This window comes from Silene latifolia, chromosome 7 (assembly GCF_048544455.1).
Source record: "Silene latifolia isolate original U9 population chromosome 7, ASM4854445v1, whole genome shotgun sequence".
Taxonomy (NCBI): domain Eukaryota; kingdom Viridiplantae; phylum Streptophyta; class Magnoliopsida; order Caryophyllales; family Caryophyllaceae; genus Silene; species Silene latifolia.
The window spans coordinates 68,518,235-68,537,919 of record NC_133532.1 but is presented as its reverse complement, the minus strand read 5'-3'; the positions used below and the strand labels follow the sequence as shown (position 1 = coordinate 68,537,919).

The following is a 19,685-nucleotide window of genomic DNA, read 5'->3' as shown; positions in this document are numbered from 1 at the left end:
TGAAACTTTAATTTTTTTAGACAATTTCTAATATAAAAATATAAATTTATCTAATTTTACTAATTTATAAATGTAACTTTAATGTTTTACGAGTAAAACTTTAATAATAAAAATTGAAATATTAAATTTTTTAGTCAATTTTTAATATAAAAATTTGAATTTATTTAATTTTACTGATTTATAAATGTAACTTTAATGTTTTACGAGTGAAACTTTATTGCTAAAAATTAAAACTTTAATTTTTTTAAAAAATTTCTAATATAAAAATTTGAATTTAATTTATTTTACTGATTTATAAATTTTATTTAAATAATATAATTTTATAAATATAACTTTAATGTTTTACAATTGAAACTTTAGTCATAATATTTGAAACGTTATTTTCTTTTAGGATTGTAACTTTATACTAATTTGAATTTATTTCGACGGTTATGATATTTTTTTCTCTTAGGAATGTAATTTTAGTCATGTCTTGTGAAACTTTAGTCCATATCATGAGAAACTTTAGTCCATATATGTGTAAATTTTAATCCATCAGTCAAATAAATTTTAGTGTGTATCAATTGAAACTGGAGTCCATACTCGTGAAACTTTATTCCATATTTTTGAAACGTTAATAAAGTTTAGTGTGTATCAATTAAAACTTTAGCCAACAACTGCTTCACCAACAACTGACCACCACCAACACTCACTACCGTCCTAACCCACCAGGACAACCAATCTCCCCAACAACACCACCCATGTTGGATCTGAATACAAATGAGCAAAAAAAGAAAAAGAATAAAGGAGAGGAGGCGGCATCCCTCACCAACCGCCACCAACAGCGACCACCGACTTTATCCACCACCATAACCCTTACCCATGACAAATTTAAAAAAAAAAAAACGAATAGGCGGTAGAAGCCCAAACCCCGCGACCACCCTGCTAACACCACCGCATCTGATTAAAAATACCACGCCAGACCCACCGCCCCACGACATCGCCAACACTAACCCCACACACGAACCACCAACAACCACCACTCTATATGCTTAGATCTGAAAAACAAAAAAAGAAAAAAAAAGGAGAAGGGAGAGGCGGCGTCGGGTTGGCCGAGGAGGGAGAAACAGAGAGAAGGGGAGTAACAGGTGGTCGTCGGGGGTGGCCGAGGGCGGCAGGAGGAGCCGAGAAGGGCGGCTGGTATTGGTGGTGTTGTGGTGGTGGTCTTGTGGTGGGAGTGGGAGGAAGCAGATGGAAGCGGCAGAGGGATGATGGTCGGCGATTTCTGGGCTTACCGTGGTGGCGGCGGCGGGAAGGGTGGCAGCAATAGTGGTGTCGGGGTGGGAGCAGGAAGAGGAGAGAAGGGGGATTTAGAGATTTAGAGAGAGAAGGGGGAATGAGGGAGGCAAGGAAATGAATGAAAGTAGGGTTTGTTAGCTTTTATATAGAATTTTTATTTTCAGATTTAATCTTGACCATTGATTTTGTTTTAATCTAAAGGCTAAGATTAGGACTCATGGACTCACCTAAGGGAGGTGGACTCATTTGATCCTAATTCTATATATATATATATATATATATATATATATATATATATATATATATATATATATATATATATATATATATATATATATATATATATATATATATATATATATATATATATATATAGATTTGGGATCCTGTGAGAACCACCTACACAAAGGAGAACCGTGAGAACTCCACCTTAATGATTTTTTTTTCTAAAAAATGACGACATATTTGGATTCAACATAGAATTTTATGTCCAGATAACATATTTCTTGGTCCAAAAAGTATAAATTAATGACCGGAATCGAGACGAGAAACATTTTATTAATTTTGATGCACCTAGTACTCATTTTTCATGTATCTAACAATTTTCACGCACCTAGAAATCATTTTCGTGCATGTAGAGCCTGATATTTTCATGCACCTAGTAATCATTTTCATGCATGTAACAATTTTAATGCACGTAGTATTGATTTTCGTGCATCTATGGACATTTTAGTATACCTAATTGTATTTTTTTACATTAAGTTTATATCTTGTTAATAAAATCAAAAAAATTTGTTTAGCTATACTAAAAATGTGTTAGAATAAACTAAACTAAGGGTTAATGATCCATCAAAACTTTCAAAACAAGATTTAATGATGATTTAATAAGGGTTCTCAAGGTTCTCATTATGTTAGTGGTTCTCACCGGATCCTGACTATATATATATAGAAATTGAATCTCGTGAGGCACCCTTCTTAGGGTGAGGCGGCTGAACTCATTCTAAACCATTGGATCTAAATATTATAGACTCATAAGATGATGCCACGTGTCCCCTATTTAATTCCAACAAACACACGCACATTTCATTGAATAACATTCATTTACGCATTTCGTTGGATAACACTCTTTCTCTCTCTTCAAATCATCTTCGTCCGCCATTATCACTGAGCTTCCCGTCCGCCATTATCACTGAGCTTTCCTACCGCCATTATCTTTAGCTTTCGACCTCCGTTATCAGTGAGCTGAGGTTTTGTACTGCATTATCATCACAAATTAGGTATTTTCGATCTACTAATTTAAGTTTCGATTCATCTTCCTTTCATTCTGTATTTTTCAGTTTAATTTCCAAACTTATTTAGTTCGTCAAATTATTGTTGTTATTATGCAGGTTTTGATCGCTTTGTGAGCATAATCGAACACAGTAGGAACGCATAAAATCAATTGCAGTCGATTTCTCCGCATTTTCGTATGTTCCTTTCTATTTCTTTACTAGATTTTGATTTTTTTGCTTATTTAGTTAAATTTTAGGTTATAAACTTCATTAATTAGGTTAAATAAGGAGTTTTGCTCTTGTTTCACTATTTTCCTTCATTCGATTTTCATCGATTTTTTATGCATTCCTTATCTGCTTAATTATTCTTTGAATTGAAGTTTCATTGTTATTGTTCATTGTTAGTTATTGCCGATTTCATGTTTACCTGCTTAATGTTTAGGTTATAAACTTCATTAATTAGTTAAATTTTAGGTTATAAACTTCTTTGAATTGAAGTTTCATTTTTATTGTTCATTTTTCACTTGGACTTAATGTTTGTCATCTGTTTGTTAAGATTCATTTACCTGCTTTTGTGAAACCTAGAACTTATTTTGTGAATCTAGAAGGTAAATTTGTGAAACCAAAGAGCTTATTGTTATATTATCTTCAAACTTGGGCTTAATTTTTGTCATCTGTTTGTTAAGATTCGTTTACCCGCTTTTGTGAAACCTAGAACTTATTTTGTGAATCTAGGAGGTAAATTTGTGAAACCAAAAGCTTATTGTTATATTATCTTCAAACTTAATCTTACTTCTGTTGTTGTTGCTTGAGTTCTCATTGAATAAGGTCTGCGATTATTCAAAGGTTTGCATAATTACAGAGTTTTGCATAAATTACACTAGCTACTTTGTCTTCTGTTGTTGTTGCTTGAGTGTTCATTGAATAATGTCTGAGATTACAAAGAAGCAGAGAAACAAATTAAGAAAAAAAGAGCAAAATAGATGATTTTAACCACTTATAATGACCAAGTTTCACAAAAGAAGCCCTTAGATTTACTGAATAAGGTCTGAGATTCACAAAACAGGGTCTGTGAATTCACCAAATAAAAGGTATGAGCAAAATAGATGATTTTAACCACTTATAATGACCAAGTTTCACAAAACAAGCCCTTAGATTCACTGAATAAGCCCTGAGATTCACAAAACAGGGTCTGTGAATTCACCAAATAAAGGAATGAGCGAAACAGATGATTTTAACCACTTATAATAACCAAGTTTCACAAAAGAAGGTCTGATATTCACTAAACAAGGTCTGAGATTCACCAAACAAGGTCTGACAATCTAAAGCTTTTTATTTTCCCGGTTTTTGTGCTTCCTAGATCTAATTTTGTGAGGAATTTGTGCTTCCTAGGTCTGAGAATCTCCTTCACCTTTGTTTATTTTCCCAGCTTGTTAGTCCAACTACCTAGGAATTTGTGTTTTGTATTTTCACATTTCTTTTGTTTATCTAATATTTGTATTTCACTTGTTTCATAGACAAGTATGACACCTTGGTGCAATGGTTGTGTTGTTAATCTTCTTGACGAAGATCAAAAGTCATTTCGCGAACTTTATGTCACTGAAAAACAAACAGCTATGGATTTCTCTTTTTCGCCGTTAAAGGAAGTTATAGTGCCTGGCCGTCACTATCAAGGATGTCATTCTGTTTTCAATAATGAAGATCTTATGGAAAAAATCTTCTCAAAAATTAATCATAAGGAAGATAAAGCAAATATGGCGCTCGTTTGTCGAAATTGGGCTCAACTATTTCTGATACACAAAAGTGAACCTGGGTCACCTTGGCATATTGGCTTTACAGAGACATAAATGATATGAATGGTGTTCGGACTATTCGTAGGGGTCCTAGCATAGTCTTTCAAACATGCAAATGTTTCATGACGGAGAATATGATTGCCACATTCATACTGCATTATATGCAAGCAAAAATTCCATCTCGTAGTACTCATCTCAATGCTCTTGATGATGCCGCACGCAAATCGCTTAATGAGTCATTGATTGTTTTAAAAGCTACGCCGAGTGAAGAACAAGATATAGCTATTGGCATTGCTGCTGACTTACTACTGACTCGTAGAGATATATCTTTTCTTGACTTACCTCTGATGATGATGTATATATAGCCTAGAGTTGTCCCTTGTTTGTAATGTACTATCTGTGTAACTAGGGCTTTGCACTTTAAGGTTTTAACTTTGACCTTTTGTTATTTTGTATAATTTCGTAGTAGTGTCAACCTTCTGTATAATTACGTACGTCTTAGTTTAACATTTTGGATAACATAAATTATCATGTAATGTTGTAATTTTGTTTTAAATATTTGCATGGATCACTTTTCTATGTATTATGCAATGTTCTTTACTTCTGACTTTCTATTTAATTTTGTATTTGTTTTCTTACATATTCTTCCATGCACTTATAATGACCAACTTATTTTGTGACCTTATTTTGTGAATGGAGGATCTTCTTTTGTGAATCTTGCAACTTATTATGTGAATCCTGGAAATTATTTTGTGAATCCTGGAACTTATTTTGTGAACTTATTTTGTGAAGGTCTGAATAAGGACTTAGATTCACTGAATAAGGTCTGAGATTCACAAAACAAGGTCTGTGAATTCACCAAATAAAGTTATGAGCAAAATAGATGATTTTAACTACTAATAATGACCAAGTTTCACAAAACAAGCCCTTAGATTCACTGAATAAGGTCTGAGATTCACAAAACAAGGTCTGTGAATTCACCAATTAAAGGTATGAGCAAAATAGATGAGTTTAACCACTTATAATGACCAAGTTTCACAAAACAAGCCCTTAGATTCACTGAACAATGTCTGATATTCACAAAAACAAGGTCTGAGAATCTAAACCTTACTGACCAAGTTTCTTTATTTTGTGAAATTATTTCCCTTTGCTTTGTGAATAATAGGTTTTACCGAGTTTTAGGAATCAAGCCAAGCCAGGATGAAGCGACGTGCTGAGGACGTACTGAAGCTACTGCACCACTCTATTGAAGCACCTACTGAAGCTACCGAACCAGTCCCTAAGCCACCTACAAAAAAGACAAGAATTTACAAAGACAGACTGCCTGTGTTGAGGACTCGGATGTCTCCTTCTAGGCTTTACCACTTTCTCAACAATAAGGAGAATCCACCATCAGATAAGCAGATTGAAGCTATACAAGAAATGGGATTTGGTTCTCTATTGCATCTTAAAACAGATGTTGTTCCGGGTCAGTTGGCGTACTGGCTAGTTTCAAATTATGACCACTGTACAGGATCGTTGTGTGATGGGAAACTCCTTGTTTTAGAGGAAGATATCCATCTGTGCATGGGATTGCTAATGGGTCCAAACATTGTCGAAGAAGCAAAAATTGGAGATAAGTGCCCTTCTTATGTGTCTCTTTTGGAGGAGTTCAGAAGTCAATACAAAGGTAGTTCCATTGAGCTCAAACACATTATGGAAAAGCTCTCTACACAAAGAGATGGTGGAGATGATTTCAAACGCACTTTCATCATTTATATCTTCAATGTTTTTTTAGGCGGTGTTGTAGGCAATTGGGCTAGTTTGAGACTTCTTAAAAGTTTGGCAAACACTGAGTTAGTCTCCAAATTCAACTGGTGCAATTTCATCAAACGCAAATTGGCTGGCCAAGTTGAGTCTTGGCAAAAGGAGGAGTGGAAGACCCAAAAGCTGAAAGAAAATTGGTTTGGTGGACCTATTATTGTCTTGGTTTTCATTTATGTTGACCGATTTGTCTTCAAAGCACGCCTTGTTACTCGGCAGTTTCCAACGCTCTCAACTTGGACTAAAGAAGCTATAACCAAGAGAGTTAAGCAGGAACTGAATGACTAGAATTCGGACAAGAGAACTTTTGGCAGGGGTTCTATTGAGCCTCCAATGGTATTCAACCACCATATTCCACAGTTGTGTCCTCCTCCTCCAAAGATTGAGCTCGGTCAGTCTTCCAAGTCAACAATTCAAGATAAAGCATCTGAAGCTGACGCTGAAAAATTACCGCTACCCGGGAATGAAGGCACTTTGGTGAGTTTGTCCATAAACTTGCGTTTTCCGCAAAGCGTGGCTCAAGCTTTTTCGGATTTCAAATCACTTGTTAGTCAAGCTCTCTCCAAACCGCCTTCAACAACAACAAAGAAACTAGTTGCAGTTGTAGACGGCATAGCGAAAGGTTTTAAGTTATCTCAACAAGAGGAAGATGCTGAAAATGTGAACGATGTGAAGAATGAGGAAAAGGTGTCGGACATTGTGGATGAGAATATCGCTGAGAAAGTGGTTGACGATATTCATGAGAATGTGGAGAAAGGTGGAGAGAATGTGGAGAAAGCTGGGGAGAATGTGGATAATTTTTATGGGTGGTCTGAGGCTGATTTGTTGGCGGGATTGGATGCGATGGGTGAAGCTTTGCAACCAATAGCACGACATCATTCACCACCACCAAATGCAGAATACCCATCCTTTAGGCTTCTAGCAGATGATGACCATTTGTTGTCTCAACCTGAGCCTGAGCCTGAGCCTGACACATATGCTGCTGTGTCATCCCTGCTTGTGGATGTCTTCCCTCCTTTCACTGAGCCCACTCCTTTGGTAGGGAACACATCTTCTCACGCTGCTCTGGATGATGTTCTTCCTGATAAGGACGTCACTGAGCCTACAATTATTGAGATAACAACTACTCCTCCTACTCCTCCTACTACTGTGGTACTGAAGACAACTCGTGATGTTATTTGCCTACCAGATACTCCACTTGTTTCAACAATTGATAAAACATCTGTCAGTAAGCGATCTGTCAGTAATGTCTATATTCGTCGATCGCCACGTCATTTGGCAAAGTCGATTGCCCGTGTTCCTTGCAAAACCCCAGCTACTGCTGCAATCCCATCTCCCATATCTCCCTTAGCAATTGAAGAGGATGTTCCGGGTCGTGGTAAGAGGAGGATTGTAGTTCCAGCTGAAGTTATCCGATCGCCCTATTTGCAATGGAATCTTAATGTTTTTAAGGATTTGAATCAAGCTGAGAAACAAGTATTAGATTTTATACATGGCGAATCATATGATGAAACGGAGCTTCTTTTCCAAAGTGAATGTCAGACTTTGAGTAGGAGCCAGTTGAAGAGTGTGCTGAAGTCGATCGGATATCATCTCATGTCATAGATGTGTATTGTGAGATCTTAAATAGTATTGAGATATTCAAATCCCGGACTTCCCCTTCTCTTTTATTTGTGCCGTATAGAAATGAAAGTGTTAGTCTTATTACCATGTACTTTATCCAATTCTCTGAGTCTATTTTACATGATGTTCACTTCTAATCGTTACTCATACTGATCTTATTTTTTTGTTCCCAGTGTCTCTCCAATGTTGATGTTTCTGCAGTTCAACTAGTAAGTCTTTGATTTTGGTCTGCTTATATTTCAACTTAAGTTCATTTTTGTCTTTTTTTATTCACTGCATTTTTGTCTTTTTTAAATTCAGTTTACTTTTTGTCCTTTTTCAGGTTTTCTCTCTAATAGTCTCCGCCTCCTGCCCACCTTTCTTGATTTGTATCGACCTCAGAACTAAAAGTAGCAAAGTGCAAATCATCCATCCTATGAAAGGCAGATCTGTTGATTATTCTTGTTTTATCCAACCTTTGGTACGTCTATTGTTTCCATTTTGCTTAGGGAAATGTGTGTTATTGTGATTCTACTAGGAAATGACTTTGTGAATGTATGACTTTATTTTGTGAAGCCTACACTTAAGTTTCACAAAAACAAGCCTTAAGATTCACTAAACAAGGTCTGAGATTCACAAGATAAGGTGTGAGATTCACAAAATTAAGACCAAAATAGATGTTTTTAAACTACGACCAAGTTTCACTTAACAAGCCCTAAGATTCACTGAACAAGGCCTGAGATTCACAAGATAAGGCCTGAGATTCACAAAATTATGAGCAAAGTAGATGATTTTATTTTAAACCACGACCAAATTTTCACAGAACAAGCCCTAAGATTCACTGAACAAGGCCTAAGATTCACAAGATAAGGTCTGAGATTCATAAAATTAAGAGCAAAATAGATGATTTTAAACCAGGACCAAATTTTCACAGAACAAGCCCTAAGATTCACTGTACAAGGTCTGAGATTCACAAGATAAGGTGTGAGATTCATAAAATTAAGAGCAAAATAGAAGATTTTAAACAACGACCAAGTTTCACAGAACAAGCCCTAAGATTCACTGAACAAGGTCTGAGTAGATGATTTTCCTTTGTTTATACTTGTGCTAAGAAAGACTGAATTCTCTTTTGTACATACAGAAAGAAAAGCTCATCCGGCTTCTTAAACCAAAGGTGCCAGCACTGAGAAATATTATGTGGATGCCCGAAGTGTTTATCCCAAAATCAAACTTGCCTTCTGAAGAAATAGATAATGGCATCTATTTATTGAACATATTGGAAAATTACAAAGGAAACAAAATTGATTGTCCAATAACCATATATACTGTAAGATTACTTTTTCAACTCTATTTATACATTGATAAATATAAATTTTTATAAGTTTGCAACACATTATTATTTCCCTTTTTCCATTTATAGGAAGTTCAGGTGAAGCGTTTTGCACTGAGGGTGTGCTATCAGATTATTACATGTGGTAAGAACGTATTAAGAGATAGAGTGAAAAAAGATGCACTAGAATGGAGTCGTGTACCGCTGTAAGAACCTTCTTCTTTTAATATTATCATATTTTTCTTGCAAAACCTTTAGTACTTTAGTTGATTAAATGATGTTTATATGCTCGTATTGTGGCAGTGGCTCTCGACCACTTCCTTACACTGACCAGCAATTGTTGGATTATGTATGCAGATCAAAATCGGCACAAACTAAATTGTAATGATTTTGCTTTGATTTGATTTTGATTTGATTTTACAATATAAATGTTATATGATTTTTATTTTATTTTAGAATATAAAAGTTATATTGTGAGAGATATTGACTAATTGCATTTCCTCATTATTTAAGTGACGCTATGGTGTCCACTCCATGGATGGAAGTCACAACAGAGGCTTTACAGACCCTTGGACCACGTGGCTTTGTTATGGATCAGGTAAGTATCATTTTCCTTTCCTTTTTCTTTTCATGTTTCATTTTACTTTTTTTGTGAATCCTAGAACTTGTTTTGTTAATCCTAGACCTTATTTTGTGAATGTTGGACCTTGTTTTGTGAATCTTGGAGCTTATTGTGTGAACTTATTTTTGTGAATCCTGGAACTTGTTTTGTGAATCTTGGACCTTATTTTGTGAATCCTGGACCTTATTTTGTGAATGCTGGAACTTATTTTGTGAATCCTTTGCCTATGTTTTGTTAAATTTGTTTTTGTAGGTGATTGATATGTTTGGAGTGAAGTCCACACTCGGTGAGATCGATCTCCTCTACTTGCCAACCACAAAGATATGTGAGCTTCAAATCCTTTAGATGTTGATATTCAAGTATTTGCTCCTCCTTGGTTTATTAAAATGGTCCTACTTTTGTCACATGCAGACCGTTCATGAAGAACGCAACCCAGCTATTTGGGGTCAATACATGAAGCCTGATTACATTCCATTTGATGGGAGCAATATCCAAAAGGTGAAAGATCCCTCTTCTACTATTTATGTTCTTTTTTATTTATTTTCGTTCATGTGTATTGTTAATTGGTTTGTCTATTGCAGGTTTTTATCCCTATGTTTAACGATAAGTGTCATCATTGGTGGGCTTGCGTTTGCGATTTAAAGCAAAAAAAAAATTTCATCCTCGACTCGAGCACCGATATACATGCGGATCGTGATAACCACACAGCCCACGAGATTGTATGATTTTTTCCCAAAAAATTTTTGAGTATTTATCTTTAGTTTTTTTTCCCAAAAAATATATCCCTGTCATATTTTTATGTTCTATTGGCTTTTTCATGTTCCAGTTGTACCAAGTTTCATCTGTTCTTTGTGGTGGTTCATCTCCATTTGAACCTTTGCGGTTGATGTACATGAACCCAATTGAAAATTTTCAAGTCCCTCAACAAAAAACATGGTATGTAACCATGTATCTTCGTTTTTTAGGCTATTTTATGAGATATATTGTACAAGTTTTAATGATCCCTCTCTGACCAAAATCATGTACCCAATCCCATATTTGCTGAAATGAATGGTTGAATAGTTGATGTTCACTTGAGATGTTTCTTTTACTCATAAATGTTTATTTATTTGTAGTTTTGATTGTGGAGTGTTTGTGCTGAAATGGTTGGATGCGTTGGACAATCAAAGTTTATGGACCAACAGTGAATATTTTGAGGTATAGATTTACGCGTTTTGCCTCCTACCTTGCCATTGCTACATATTAAATATATACTATACTGTATGAAAATCTCTTTTGCAGAAATTGCCTGACTATTGAAAGAAGATAATATTGGAACTTCTTAAATGGGATAAAAATACAAAAACGGTACACTTGCTTGACTTAAAATTAATGTAAAGTCCATTTTGTCATAACTTTGGTGAACATCTGTTAATTGTTACTTGTTTTTCATGGTATAGGTGTTTCATTGATGACATGGACAGTTTTTTGCTAGCAAATGATCTTTTCTTCGATGGATATGTGTTCAGTGGCGGCCATCCCTTGCTTCAGTAGGCCTGCTATATCTAAAATTAATTCGGCCATATGACCTTGTTTGTTTGTAATGGTACCATGAATTGTTTAGTCTGTAATCTTGTATTTGAGTAGTTGAGAATGTATTTAGTAGTCGAGAATGTAATTCTACAAGAAATTGTGAAACTTGGATTGACCATAAGATGAGACGGGTGTACTTCGTATGACGGTCCTTTATTGAGAGACAAAGATGTTTAATGCAAGTCGCCTTCTCATTTGATTCGCATCCTTTTCTGTATTATGTACAATTACATGTTTCATGTCATCAACTAAAGACTTTATTTCATTGGGGAACGATGCTGGATTCAGGCTAAATTGGGGAACGATGACATCGACTAAATTTTGATCAAAATCACAAAAATACTTAATGCTGGATTCAGGTCTAGGTTTCATAATTTTATGTTCCAGTTTCACAAGATAAGTTCCAGGATTCACAACATTGAGTGAAACAAACATCTTAAGTGAAGATCCACGTGGTTTCAATTTCGCAATTTCGCATTATCACAATTTCGCAATTTTCAAATTTCACCATATTCAACTTCCATATTCACTCTCTTCAACTTCCATATTCACCATATTCACTAACTGCTCTCTCTTCAACTTCCATATTCACTAACTGCTCGTCTTCGCCATTATCCGCCATTATCATTGAGCTTTTAAATACGCCCATTAGCTTTTCTTATTTGTTATCCGCAAATTAGGTATTTTTCTATCTACTTTCTCAAATTTCGATTCATCCTCCTTTTGTTTCGTATTTTTCACCATAATTTTCAATCAACTTCTTTAATTCGTCAAATTATTGTTTAGGGTTTTTGCCAGTTTTTGTTATTGAGGGTTTAGGTTTTTTTAGTATATTTCGATTCTTTTGCGTATGGTTTTGTGATTAATTTATCGTTCTTTGGATGCATGTTCTTTGCCAGTTTTAAAATATTTTTGTTACTGAGGGTTTATGGTTTAGGGTTTTTGCCAGTTTTTGTTAGCTACATCTCATTTGCATTTCGTGAATCTAGGATCTAGTTTTGTGAATCTAGGACCTAATTGTGTGAATCTCAGACCCTGTTTTGTGAAATTGGAAGATAATATTGTTATACTTGTTAATAAGTGCATGAAATCACCTTATCTGTTTTCATTATCTTATCTTTATTTATTGCCGCTTTTAAATGTATTGTTGGTTAAGTTTTTCGAGCTACATCTCATTTGCATTTCGTGAATCTAGGACCTAATTGTGTGAATCTGGACCTAATTGTGTGAATCTCAGACCTGTTTTGTGAAACTTGAAGATAATATTGTTATACTTGTTAACAAGTGCATGAAATCACCTTCTCCGTTGTCAAACTTACTTAAAATGTTTACATTTTGGATTTTAGTTCTGATGTTATTTTGCCTTACTTGGTGCATAATAGGAAGCCATAAAAAATGAAGCGACTGCTCAACCAAATGCTGATTCTCATCAAGCTACCGAACCGTCTCGAGCCACCTAAAAAAAGACAAGAATTTACAAAGAGAGAATGCGTGTGTTGAGGACTCGGAGATGTCTTCTCACTGGGCTTTACCACTTTCTCAACAATAAGGAGAATCCACCATCGATAAGCGATTGAAGCTATACAAGAAATGGGATTTGGTTCTCTATTGCATCTTAAAACAAATGTTGTTCCGGGTGACTTGCGTCACTGCTAGTTTCAAATTATGACCCCCGTACAGATCGTGGTGTGATGGGAAACTCCTTGTTTTAGAGGAAGATATCCATCTGTGCATGGGATTGCCAATGGCTCCAAACATTGTCGAAGAAGCAAAAATTGGAGATAAGTGCCCTTCTTATGTGTCTCTTTTGGAGGAGTTCAAAAGTCAATACAAAGGTAGTTCCATTGAGCTCTAACACATTATGGAAAAGCTCTTTACACAAAGAGATGGTGGAGATGATTTCAAACGCACTTTCATCATTTATATCTTCAATGCTCTTTTAGGCGGTGTTGTAGGCAATAGGGCAAGTTTGAGACTTCTTAAAAGTTTGGTAAACACTGAGTTGATCTCCAAATTCAACTGGTGCAATTTTATCAAACGTAAATTGGCTGACCAAGTTGAGTCTTGGCAAACGGAGGAGTGGAAGGCCCAAAAGCTGAAAGAAAATTGGTTTGGTGGACCTATTATGGTCTTGGTTTTTATTTATCTAGTCCGATGTGTCTACAAAGCACGCCTTGTTACCCGGCAGTTTCCAACGCTCTCAACTTGGACTAAAGAAGCTATATCCCAGAGACTTAAGCAGGAAGTGAATGACAAAAATTCGGACAATAAAACTTTCGGCAAGGGTTCTATTGAGCCTCCACTGGTCATCACTCAAAGATAAGGCACATGCACTTTTGCCTACTATTGAGTTTATGGAGTCTTCAAAGCCACCGAGCGCACCTTTGCCTACTATTGAGTTTAGGCGTCTTCAAAGCGAACAAGTGAACAACAACATTCGAAGATGAAGAACCTTCGATCCTCCTACGAGTTTATTAATAAACTTGCTCTTTCCGCAAATGTTGATCCTGTTCTACCTAATAATTCAGCAAGACTACCGAGTTTGTTAATAAACTTGCAGTTTCCGCAAAGGTCATGGTTCAAGCTTTCATGGAGTACAAATCTCTTTCTAGCCAAGCTCGAGCAAACTACCTTCCTCAAACACGGTTTGAAACTAGTTGCAGCTGTAGATGGTATTGCAGATGGTTTTAGGGCATCTCAAGAAGACAATAATGAGGAGGGTAATTTACAGGAGAGTGTGGAGGGTAATGTCCAGAAGAGTGTGGAGGGTAATAGTGGGGATAATCTAGCTGAATTGTTGGAGGCATTGGACGTGATGGGTGAAGCTTTGCAACCAATACAGTCACGTCGTTCCTCACCAAAACAAGAATGCCAAATCATACGATTTCGTGAACCTTCAACATCTTGTATTCAAGCTGATGAACAACCTTATCATCTTTTATCTCCCTGTCATACTACTGCTACTGATGATTTCCCTCCCGTTAGTGATGATGCCTCTCCTATCAATGATGAACAACCTGACCATTCTAAGCCCACAGCGGTAGCGGATGATCATCATAATCAAGAACGGTTCGTTGAGTACAAAAAGAGGAGAACAACTGAAAGAGATATGCAAACAAGTTCCAGTGCTATTGATGATTTCCCTTCCATCAATGAGCCCACTCACCCCACTGTCACTGTTCTAGCTACTCCTGCAACTTCTACTCCTCCTCCTGTGGTAGGGAACAATAATCCTCCTTCTACACCAATTGTTTCCGGCCTCGATAAACCATCTTCCAGTAAGGAGTTGAGGGCGTGCAATCAAGAGAACCTATCCAGAGAAATAGTACAAAATGATGCACTAGAATGGCCTCGATACACTGACAATGAATTGATGCATTTTGTTCGAAAGAAAGCAAAGAAAAATATACAGTAATGTCATATTTTTGCTTTCATTTTCTGATTTTTTTTATTGTAATAAATATACCTACTAATTGAATTTTATCAATAATGAAGTGACGTTATGGTGTCCACTCCGTGGATGGATGTCACAAGAGAAGCTTTGCGTAGTCTTGGACCGAAAGGTCTTATTATGGATGAGGTAAGTAACCCCTGAGTATTATTTTCCTTTTCCTTCCCATGTTTTCATTTTGTTCACGTCACTCGATGTGTATGTTTCCTAACAAATTTAATTTTGTAGGTCATTGATATATTTGGAATTAAGTGCACATTCAGTAGAAGAAATTTAATCTACTTGCCAACAACAATATTTGTCAGTCTCAAATCCTTTATATGTTGATATTCAAGTATTTTACATTCTTTAAGTTGCTTTGTTTCTAAAATTGCCTTCTTGTGACTTGTAGAGTCTTGATCGAGAAAAGAACCCTGAAATTTGGGGTACACACATAAAGGACAGTTACACTCCACCTGCTGGTAGCCATATCGACAAGGTCAGATATTTGTGAATCCTGGACCTTATATGTGAATCCTGGACCTTATTTCGTGAATCCTGGAACTTGTTTTGTGAATCCTGGACCTTGTATTGTGAATCCTGGACCTTATTTTGTGAACTCTTTGACCTTAGTTTTGTGACCTTGTTTTGTGAATCCTTGACCTTGTTTTGTGAATCCTTGACCTTATTTTGTGAATCCTGGACCTTATCTTGTGAACTTATTTGTGAATCCTGGACCTTATTTTGTGAACTTATTTGTGAATCCTGGAACATAATTCGTGAATCCTAGATCTTGTTTTGTGAATCCTGGACCTTATTTTGTTAACTACTTGAACTTAGTTTGTGACCTTGTTTTGTGAATCCTTGATCTTGTTTTGTGAATCCTGGACCTTGTTTTGTGAATCCTGGACCTTATTTTGTGAATCCTGGACCTTATTTTGTGAATCTTATTTGTGAATCCTGGAACATAATTCGTGAATCCTGGACCTTGTTTTGTGAATCCTGGACCTTGTTTTGTGAATCCTGGAGTTTATTTTGTGAACTCCTTGAACTTAGTTTGTGACCTTGTTTTATGAATCCTCGACCTTGTTTTGTGAATCCTGGACCTTATTTTGTGGACTTATTTGTGAATCTTGGAACATAATTCGTGAATCCTGGACCTTATTTTGTGAACTTATTTGTGAATCCTGGAACATAATTCATGAATCCTGGACCTTGTTTTGTGAATCCTGGAGTTTATTTTGTGAACTCCTTGAACTTAGTTTTGTGACCTTGTTTTGTGAATCCTCGACCTTGTTTTGTGAATCCTTGACCTTATTTATTGAATCTTGGACATTTACTATCTCAGGTTTTTATCCCTTTCCATAGTAACACAGAGCCGCAGCATTGGTGGGCTTGTGTCTGTGATATAAAGCATGGAAAAAATTTCATCGTTGACTCATGCGAGGCTGTTAATGTGGATCCTGACAACAAGCATGCCAAAGAGATTGTATGATTTTTTTTCCCCCAAATTATTGTTATTGCCTTTTCTTTTAAAAGTATATTCCAAAATATATTTTGATTTTGTTATTGCCTTTTCTTTTTCAGGTACATCAGGTTTCAGCTATTTTGCCAGAGTCATATAAATCTTTGGAGTTCATGCACACGAACGAATATGTCAATCTCAAAGTCCCTCAACAAACAACAAGGTATATAAGCATGTATATTTTTCCTTTTGTTAACAGATCAATAGTTATTATTTTGAGCCATTTACTGTTTTTTTTTGTCTAGTTATGATTGTGGAGTTTTTCTGTTGAAGTGGTTGAGTGCCTTGGATGATGATAGTTTATGGACCAAAAGTGAATATTTTCAGGTAAGTTCATTAGTATACGAAAATAAGGCTTATCTTGTGAACCCCAGACATTGTGCAGTGAATCTCAGAGCTTTTTTGGTGAAACTTGGTCATTATAAGTGGTTTAAAATCAGCAAGGTCTGAGATTCATTGAACAAGCTCTGAGATTCCCTGAACAAGGTTTGAGAATCAAAAAACAAGGTTTGATATTCTCCAAATAAAGATAGGTTCGTTGTCTATATACTTCATTAATATATGTTTCTCTTGGCAGAATTTGACACAATATCGAAAATCGGTCGTATTGGAACTACTTAGATGGGATAAAAATACTACAAAGGTACACTTCATTGTCTTAAAAATGATGTGAAGTTCATTTCTTCATAACTTTGGCAAATTTTTCGTAAATAAGTCGATTGTACTTGTTTTTGGTTGTATAGGTGTTTAATTAAGGAAGACAATTGTCCGTGAAGTCATAATATGCAAAAGTGGGTCGAGGCTCCTGTAAAGATTGTTGCCTACATCAACTCTTGTAAAGATATTTTAATAGTTAATTTGACATTGACATTGACATTGAGTTGAGCAAAAATGGTTCGAGGCAAGATATTTCAACTCTTGTAAAGATATTTGATAGTTGTAAAGATTGTTGCCTTCATCAACTCTTGTAAAGATATTTTGATAGTTGTAAAGTAGATGATTTTAAACCACGACCAAGTTTGACATTGACATTGTCAATGAGTTGAGCAAAAGGTATGAGATTCACAAGATAAGGTTTGAGATTCACAAAATTAAGAGCAAAATAGATTATTTTAAACCACGACCAAGTTTCACAAACAAGCCCTAAGATTCACCGAACAAGGTCCGAGATTCACAATATAAGGTCCGAGACCAAGTGTCACGAACAAGCCCTAAGATTCACTGAACAATGTCCGAGATTCACAAGATAAGGTCTCGAGATTCACAAAATAAGGTCTCGAGATTCACAAATTTAACAAAGAAAATAGATGATTTTAAACCACGACCAAGTTTCACAGAACAAGCCCTAAGATTCACTGAACAAGGTCTGAGATTCACAATATAAGGTCTGAGACCAAGTGTCACAGAACAAGCCCTAAGATTCACTGAACAAGGTCTGAGATTCACAATATAAGGTATGAGATTCACAAAATAAGGTCTGAGATTCACAAATTTAACAGCAAAATAGATGATTTTAAACCACGACCAAGTTTCACAAAACAAGCCCTTAGATTCACTGAACAAGGTTCAGAACCAAGTTTCATAATTTTACGTTCCAGTTTCAGAAAATAAGGTTCAGGATTCACAACGTTGACAAAAATAAAACGAGCTTAAAACTTGTCTTCTTCAATGATCTTCCTCTTCTTCCTCCGTACATCATTCTTCATTCTCAACCTCTTCCTCTTCTTCCTCTTCTTCCGATGTGTCTCCCTATGTGAAGAATCAAACTTTTATTATATACTTTTTTTTAGAAAAAAAAGAATTAGTAGACAATAGTAGTTGTGTTTTCAAGCAACACTAAAATGGAAAGACAAGAGTAGAATTATACATAGTTGATTCTCAGGAGGATGCTCTGCAAACTCATTTGGACAATTTCTTTTATCATGGTGTGACATGCGTTTACACTTAGCACACAACCTTTTTGGTTTTTTTGCCTTCATAATTGCCTTATTTTTGCTGCTCAGCATCCTTTTACCACTACCTTTGTTTCTAGAGACTTTAGGTGGTAAGATCTTGATTTCTTTTGGAGCCTTGCAGTTGTGAAGGGCCTCCAATTCTTGTTCTTTGGGCAAAGGCTTTGGGTTTGGCTCCAACTTCTCTCGGAATTCTTTTATTAGCTTGGCAAACTCTCTCATATCTGACTCTTCTTCTTTTCTTTTAAGCATACCAACAGTTGCGTAAATCTCAGACCACACCCGAGACATCTCAAACTTACTATTACCCGTAAGATCATTGTTTTCCAGTAGATTTCCATTCAAATCATAAACCAGGTTTCTGAGTGCATTCTTACTCCACCTACACAAAATGTATTTCTCAGTAATTTCCTTAAACTTTCCCGAGCAAATCCAAATGATGTGGTTGCATAAGATACCTTTCCTTTCAAACAATTTACATGCACAACGGACATCCATTGTTCTCCGATTGTACTCAACTACATATCTCTTTCGCTTGTTCGCGTCCTCAACAATTGAAACTTCAAAGTTAGTTACTGGATCTGGTGGGTTGTATCCACAAACACTACACGCATTTACCGAAAATTTAACCTCCTTTTGGAAATCAAAGAACACTTCATGTGTATAGACCTTCACTGCATGGGCCTCCCAGTTTGACCCGAATAGGGTTTCGGGCATTGAGTTGTGGCTCTTTGCTTCGAGAAGCTTTAGATTGTGCCTTTGTTGGTCCATGGCACTCTCAAATCTCATCCAAAATTCTACAAGAGTCCCATATTTATTTTCAAATCTCTTGAAGAAGCTATTCAAACTCTCTGATCTTTGTGTGGTTTTTAAAATGTTGCCCATCGGCACATTCCTGAAATAAGCGGGTATCCACTGATCTCGTTCCGCAAACTTGTCAGTCAACCATTTATTCTCTTCTAACGAAAACTCGCTAATGACGTTAGCCCAATTCTCTTCAAATTCCTCAGGCTCCAAGTCCTCGCTCCAGACAACATTGTTCAGACGACTTAAGAAATCAGTCTCTTTGCAAATTGTGCTCCCAACCTTGTCTGTTACTTTCTTCATAATGTGTCACATGCAAAAACGATGTCTTGCTTTTTTGAACACGGCTGCAAGTCACAAAATCCACATTATCTATTGTCAGAGATCTTTTGTCACAAATCAAGCTCTAACATTCACAAAACAAGGTCTCAGATTCACAAGATAAGAGAAATAACAATATAGGCAATTTCAACAACTTATGACCAAGTTTAAGAATATTAGCTTTGTGTGTCATATAACAAGCCCAAAGATTCACTGAACAAAGTCTGAGATTCACAAGATAAGGTCTGAGATTCACAAAATTAAGAGGAAAATAGATGATTTTAAACCACGACCAAGTTTCACATAACAAGCCCTGAGAGTCACTGAACAAGGTCTGAGATTCACAACATAACGTCTGAGATTCACAAAATTAAGAGGAAAA

At 36.0% G+C, this 19,685-nt stretch overlaps 1 protein-coding gene across 1 annotated transcript; it reads right to left on the bottom strand.

Annotated features, from left to right (window-relative positions):
- Positions 1 to 18,027: 18,027 nt before the first annotated feature.
- On the bottom strand, positions 18,028 to 18,949 carry LOC141590200 (protein FAR1-RELATED SEQUENCE 1-like). Its single transcript, XM_074410807.1, has 2 exons — positions 18,433 to 18,949; positions 18,028 to 18,062 (listed from the first exon to the last, which is right to left on the bottom strand). The coding sequence occupies exons 1-2, from the start codon at positions 18,947 to 18,949 to the stop codon at positions 18,028 to 18,030; spliced, it is 552 nt and encodes a 183-aa protein (XP_074266908.1).
- Between the last annotated feature and the right edge of the window lie 736 nt (positions 18,950 to 19,685).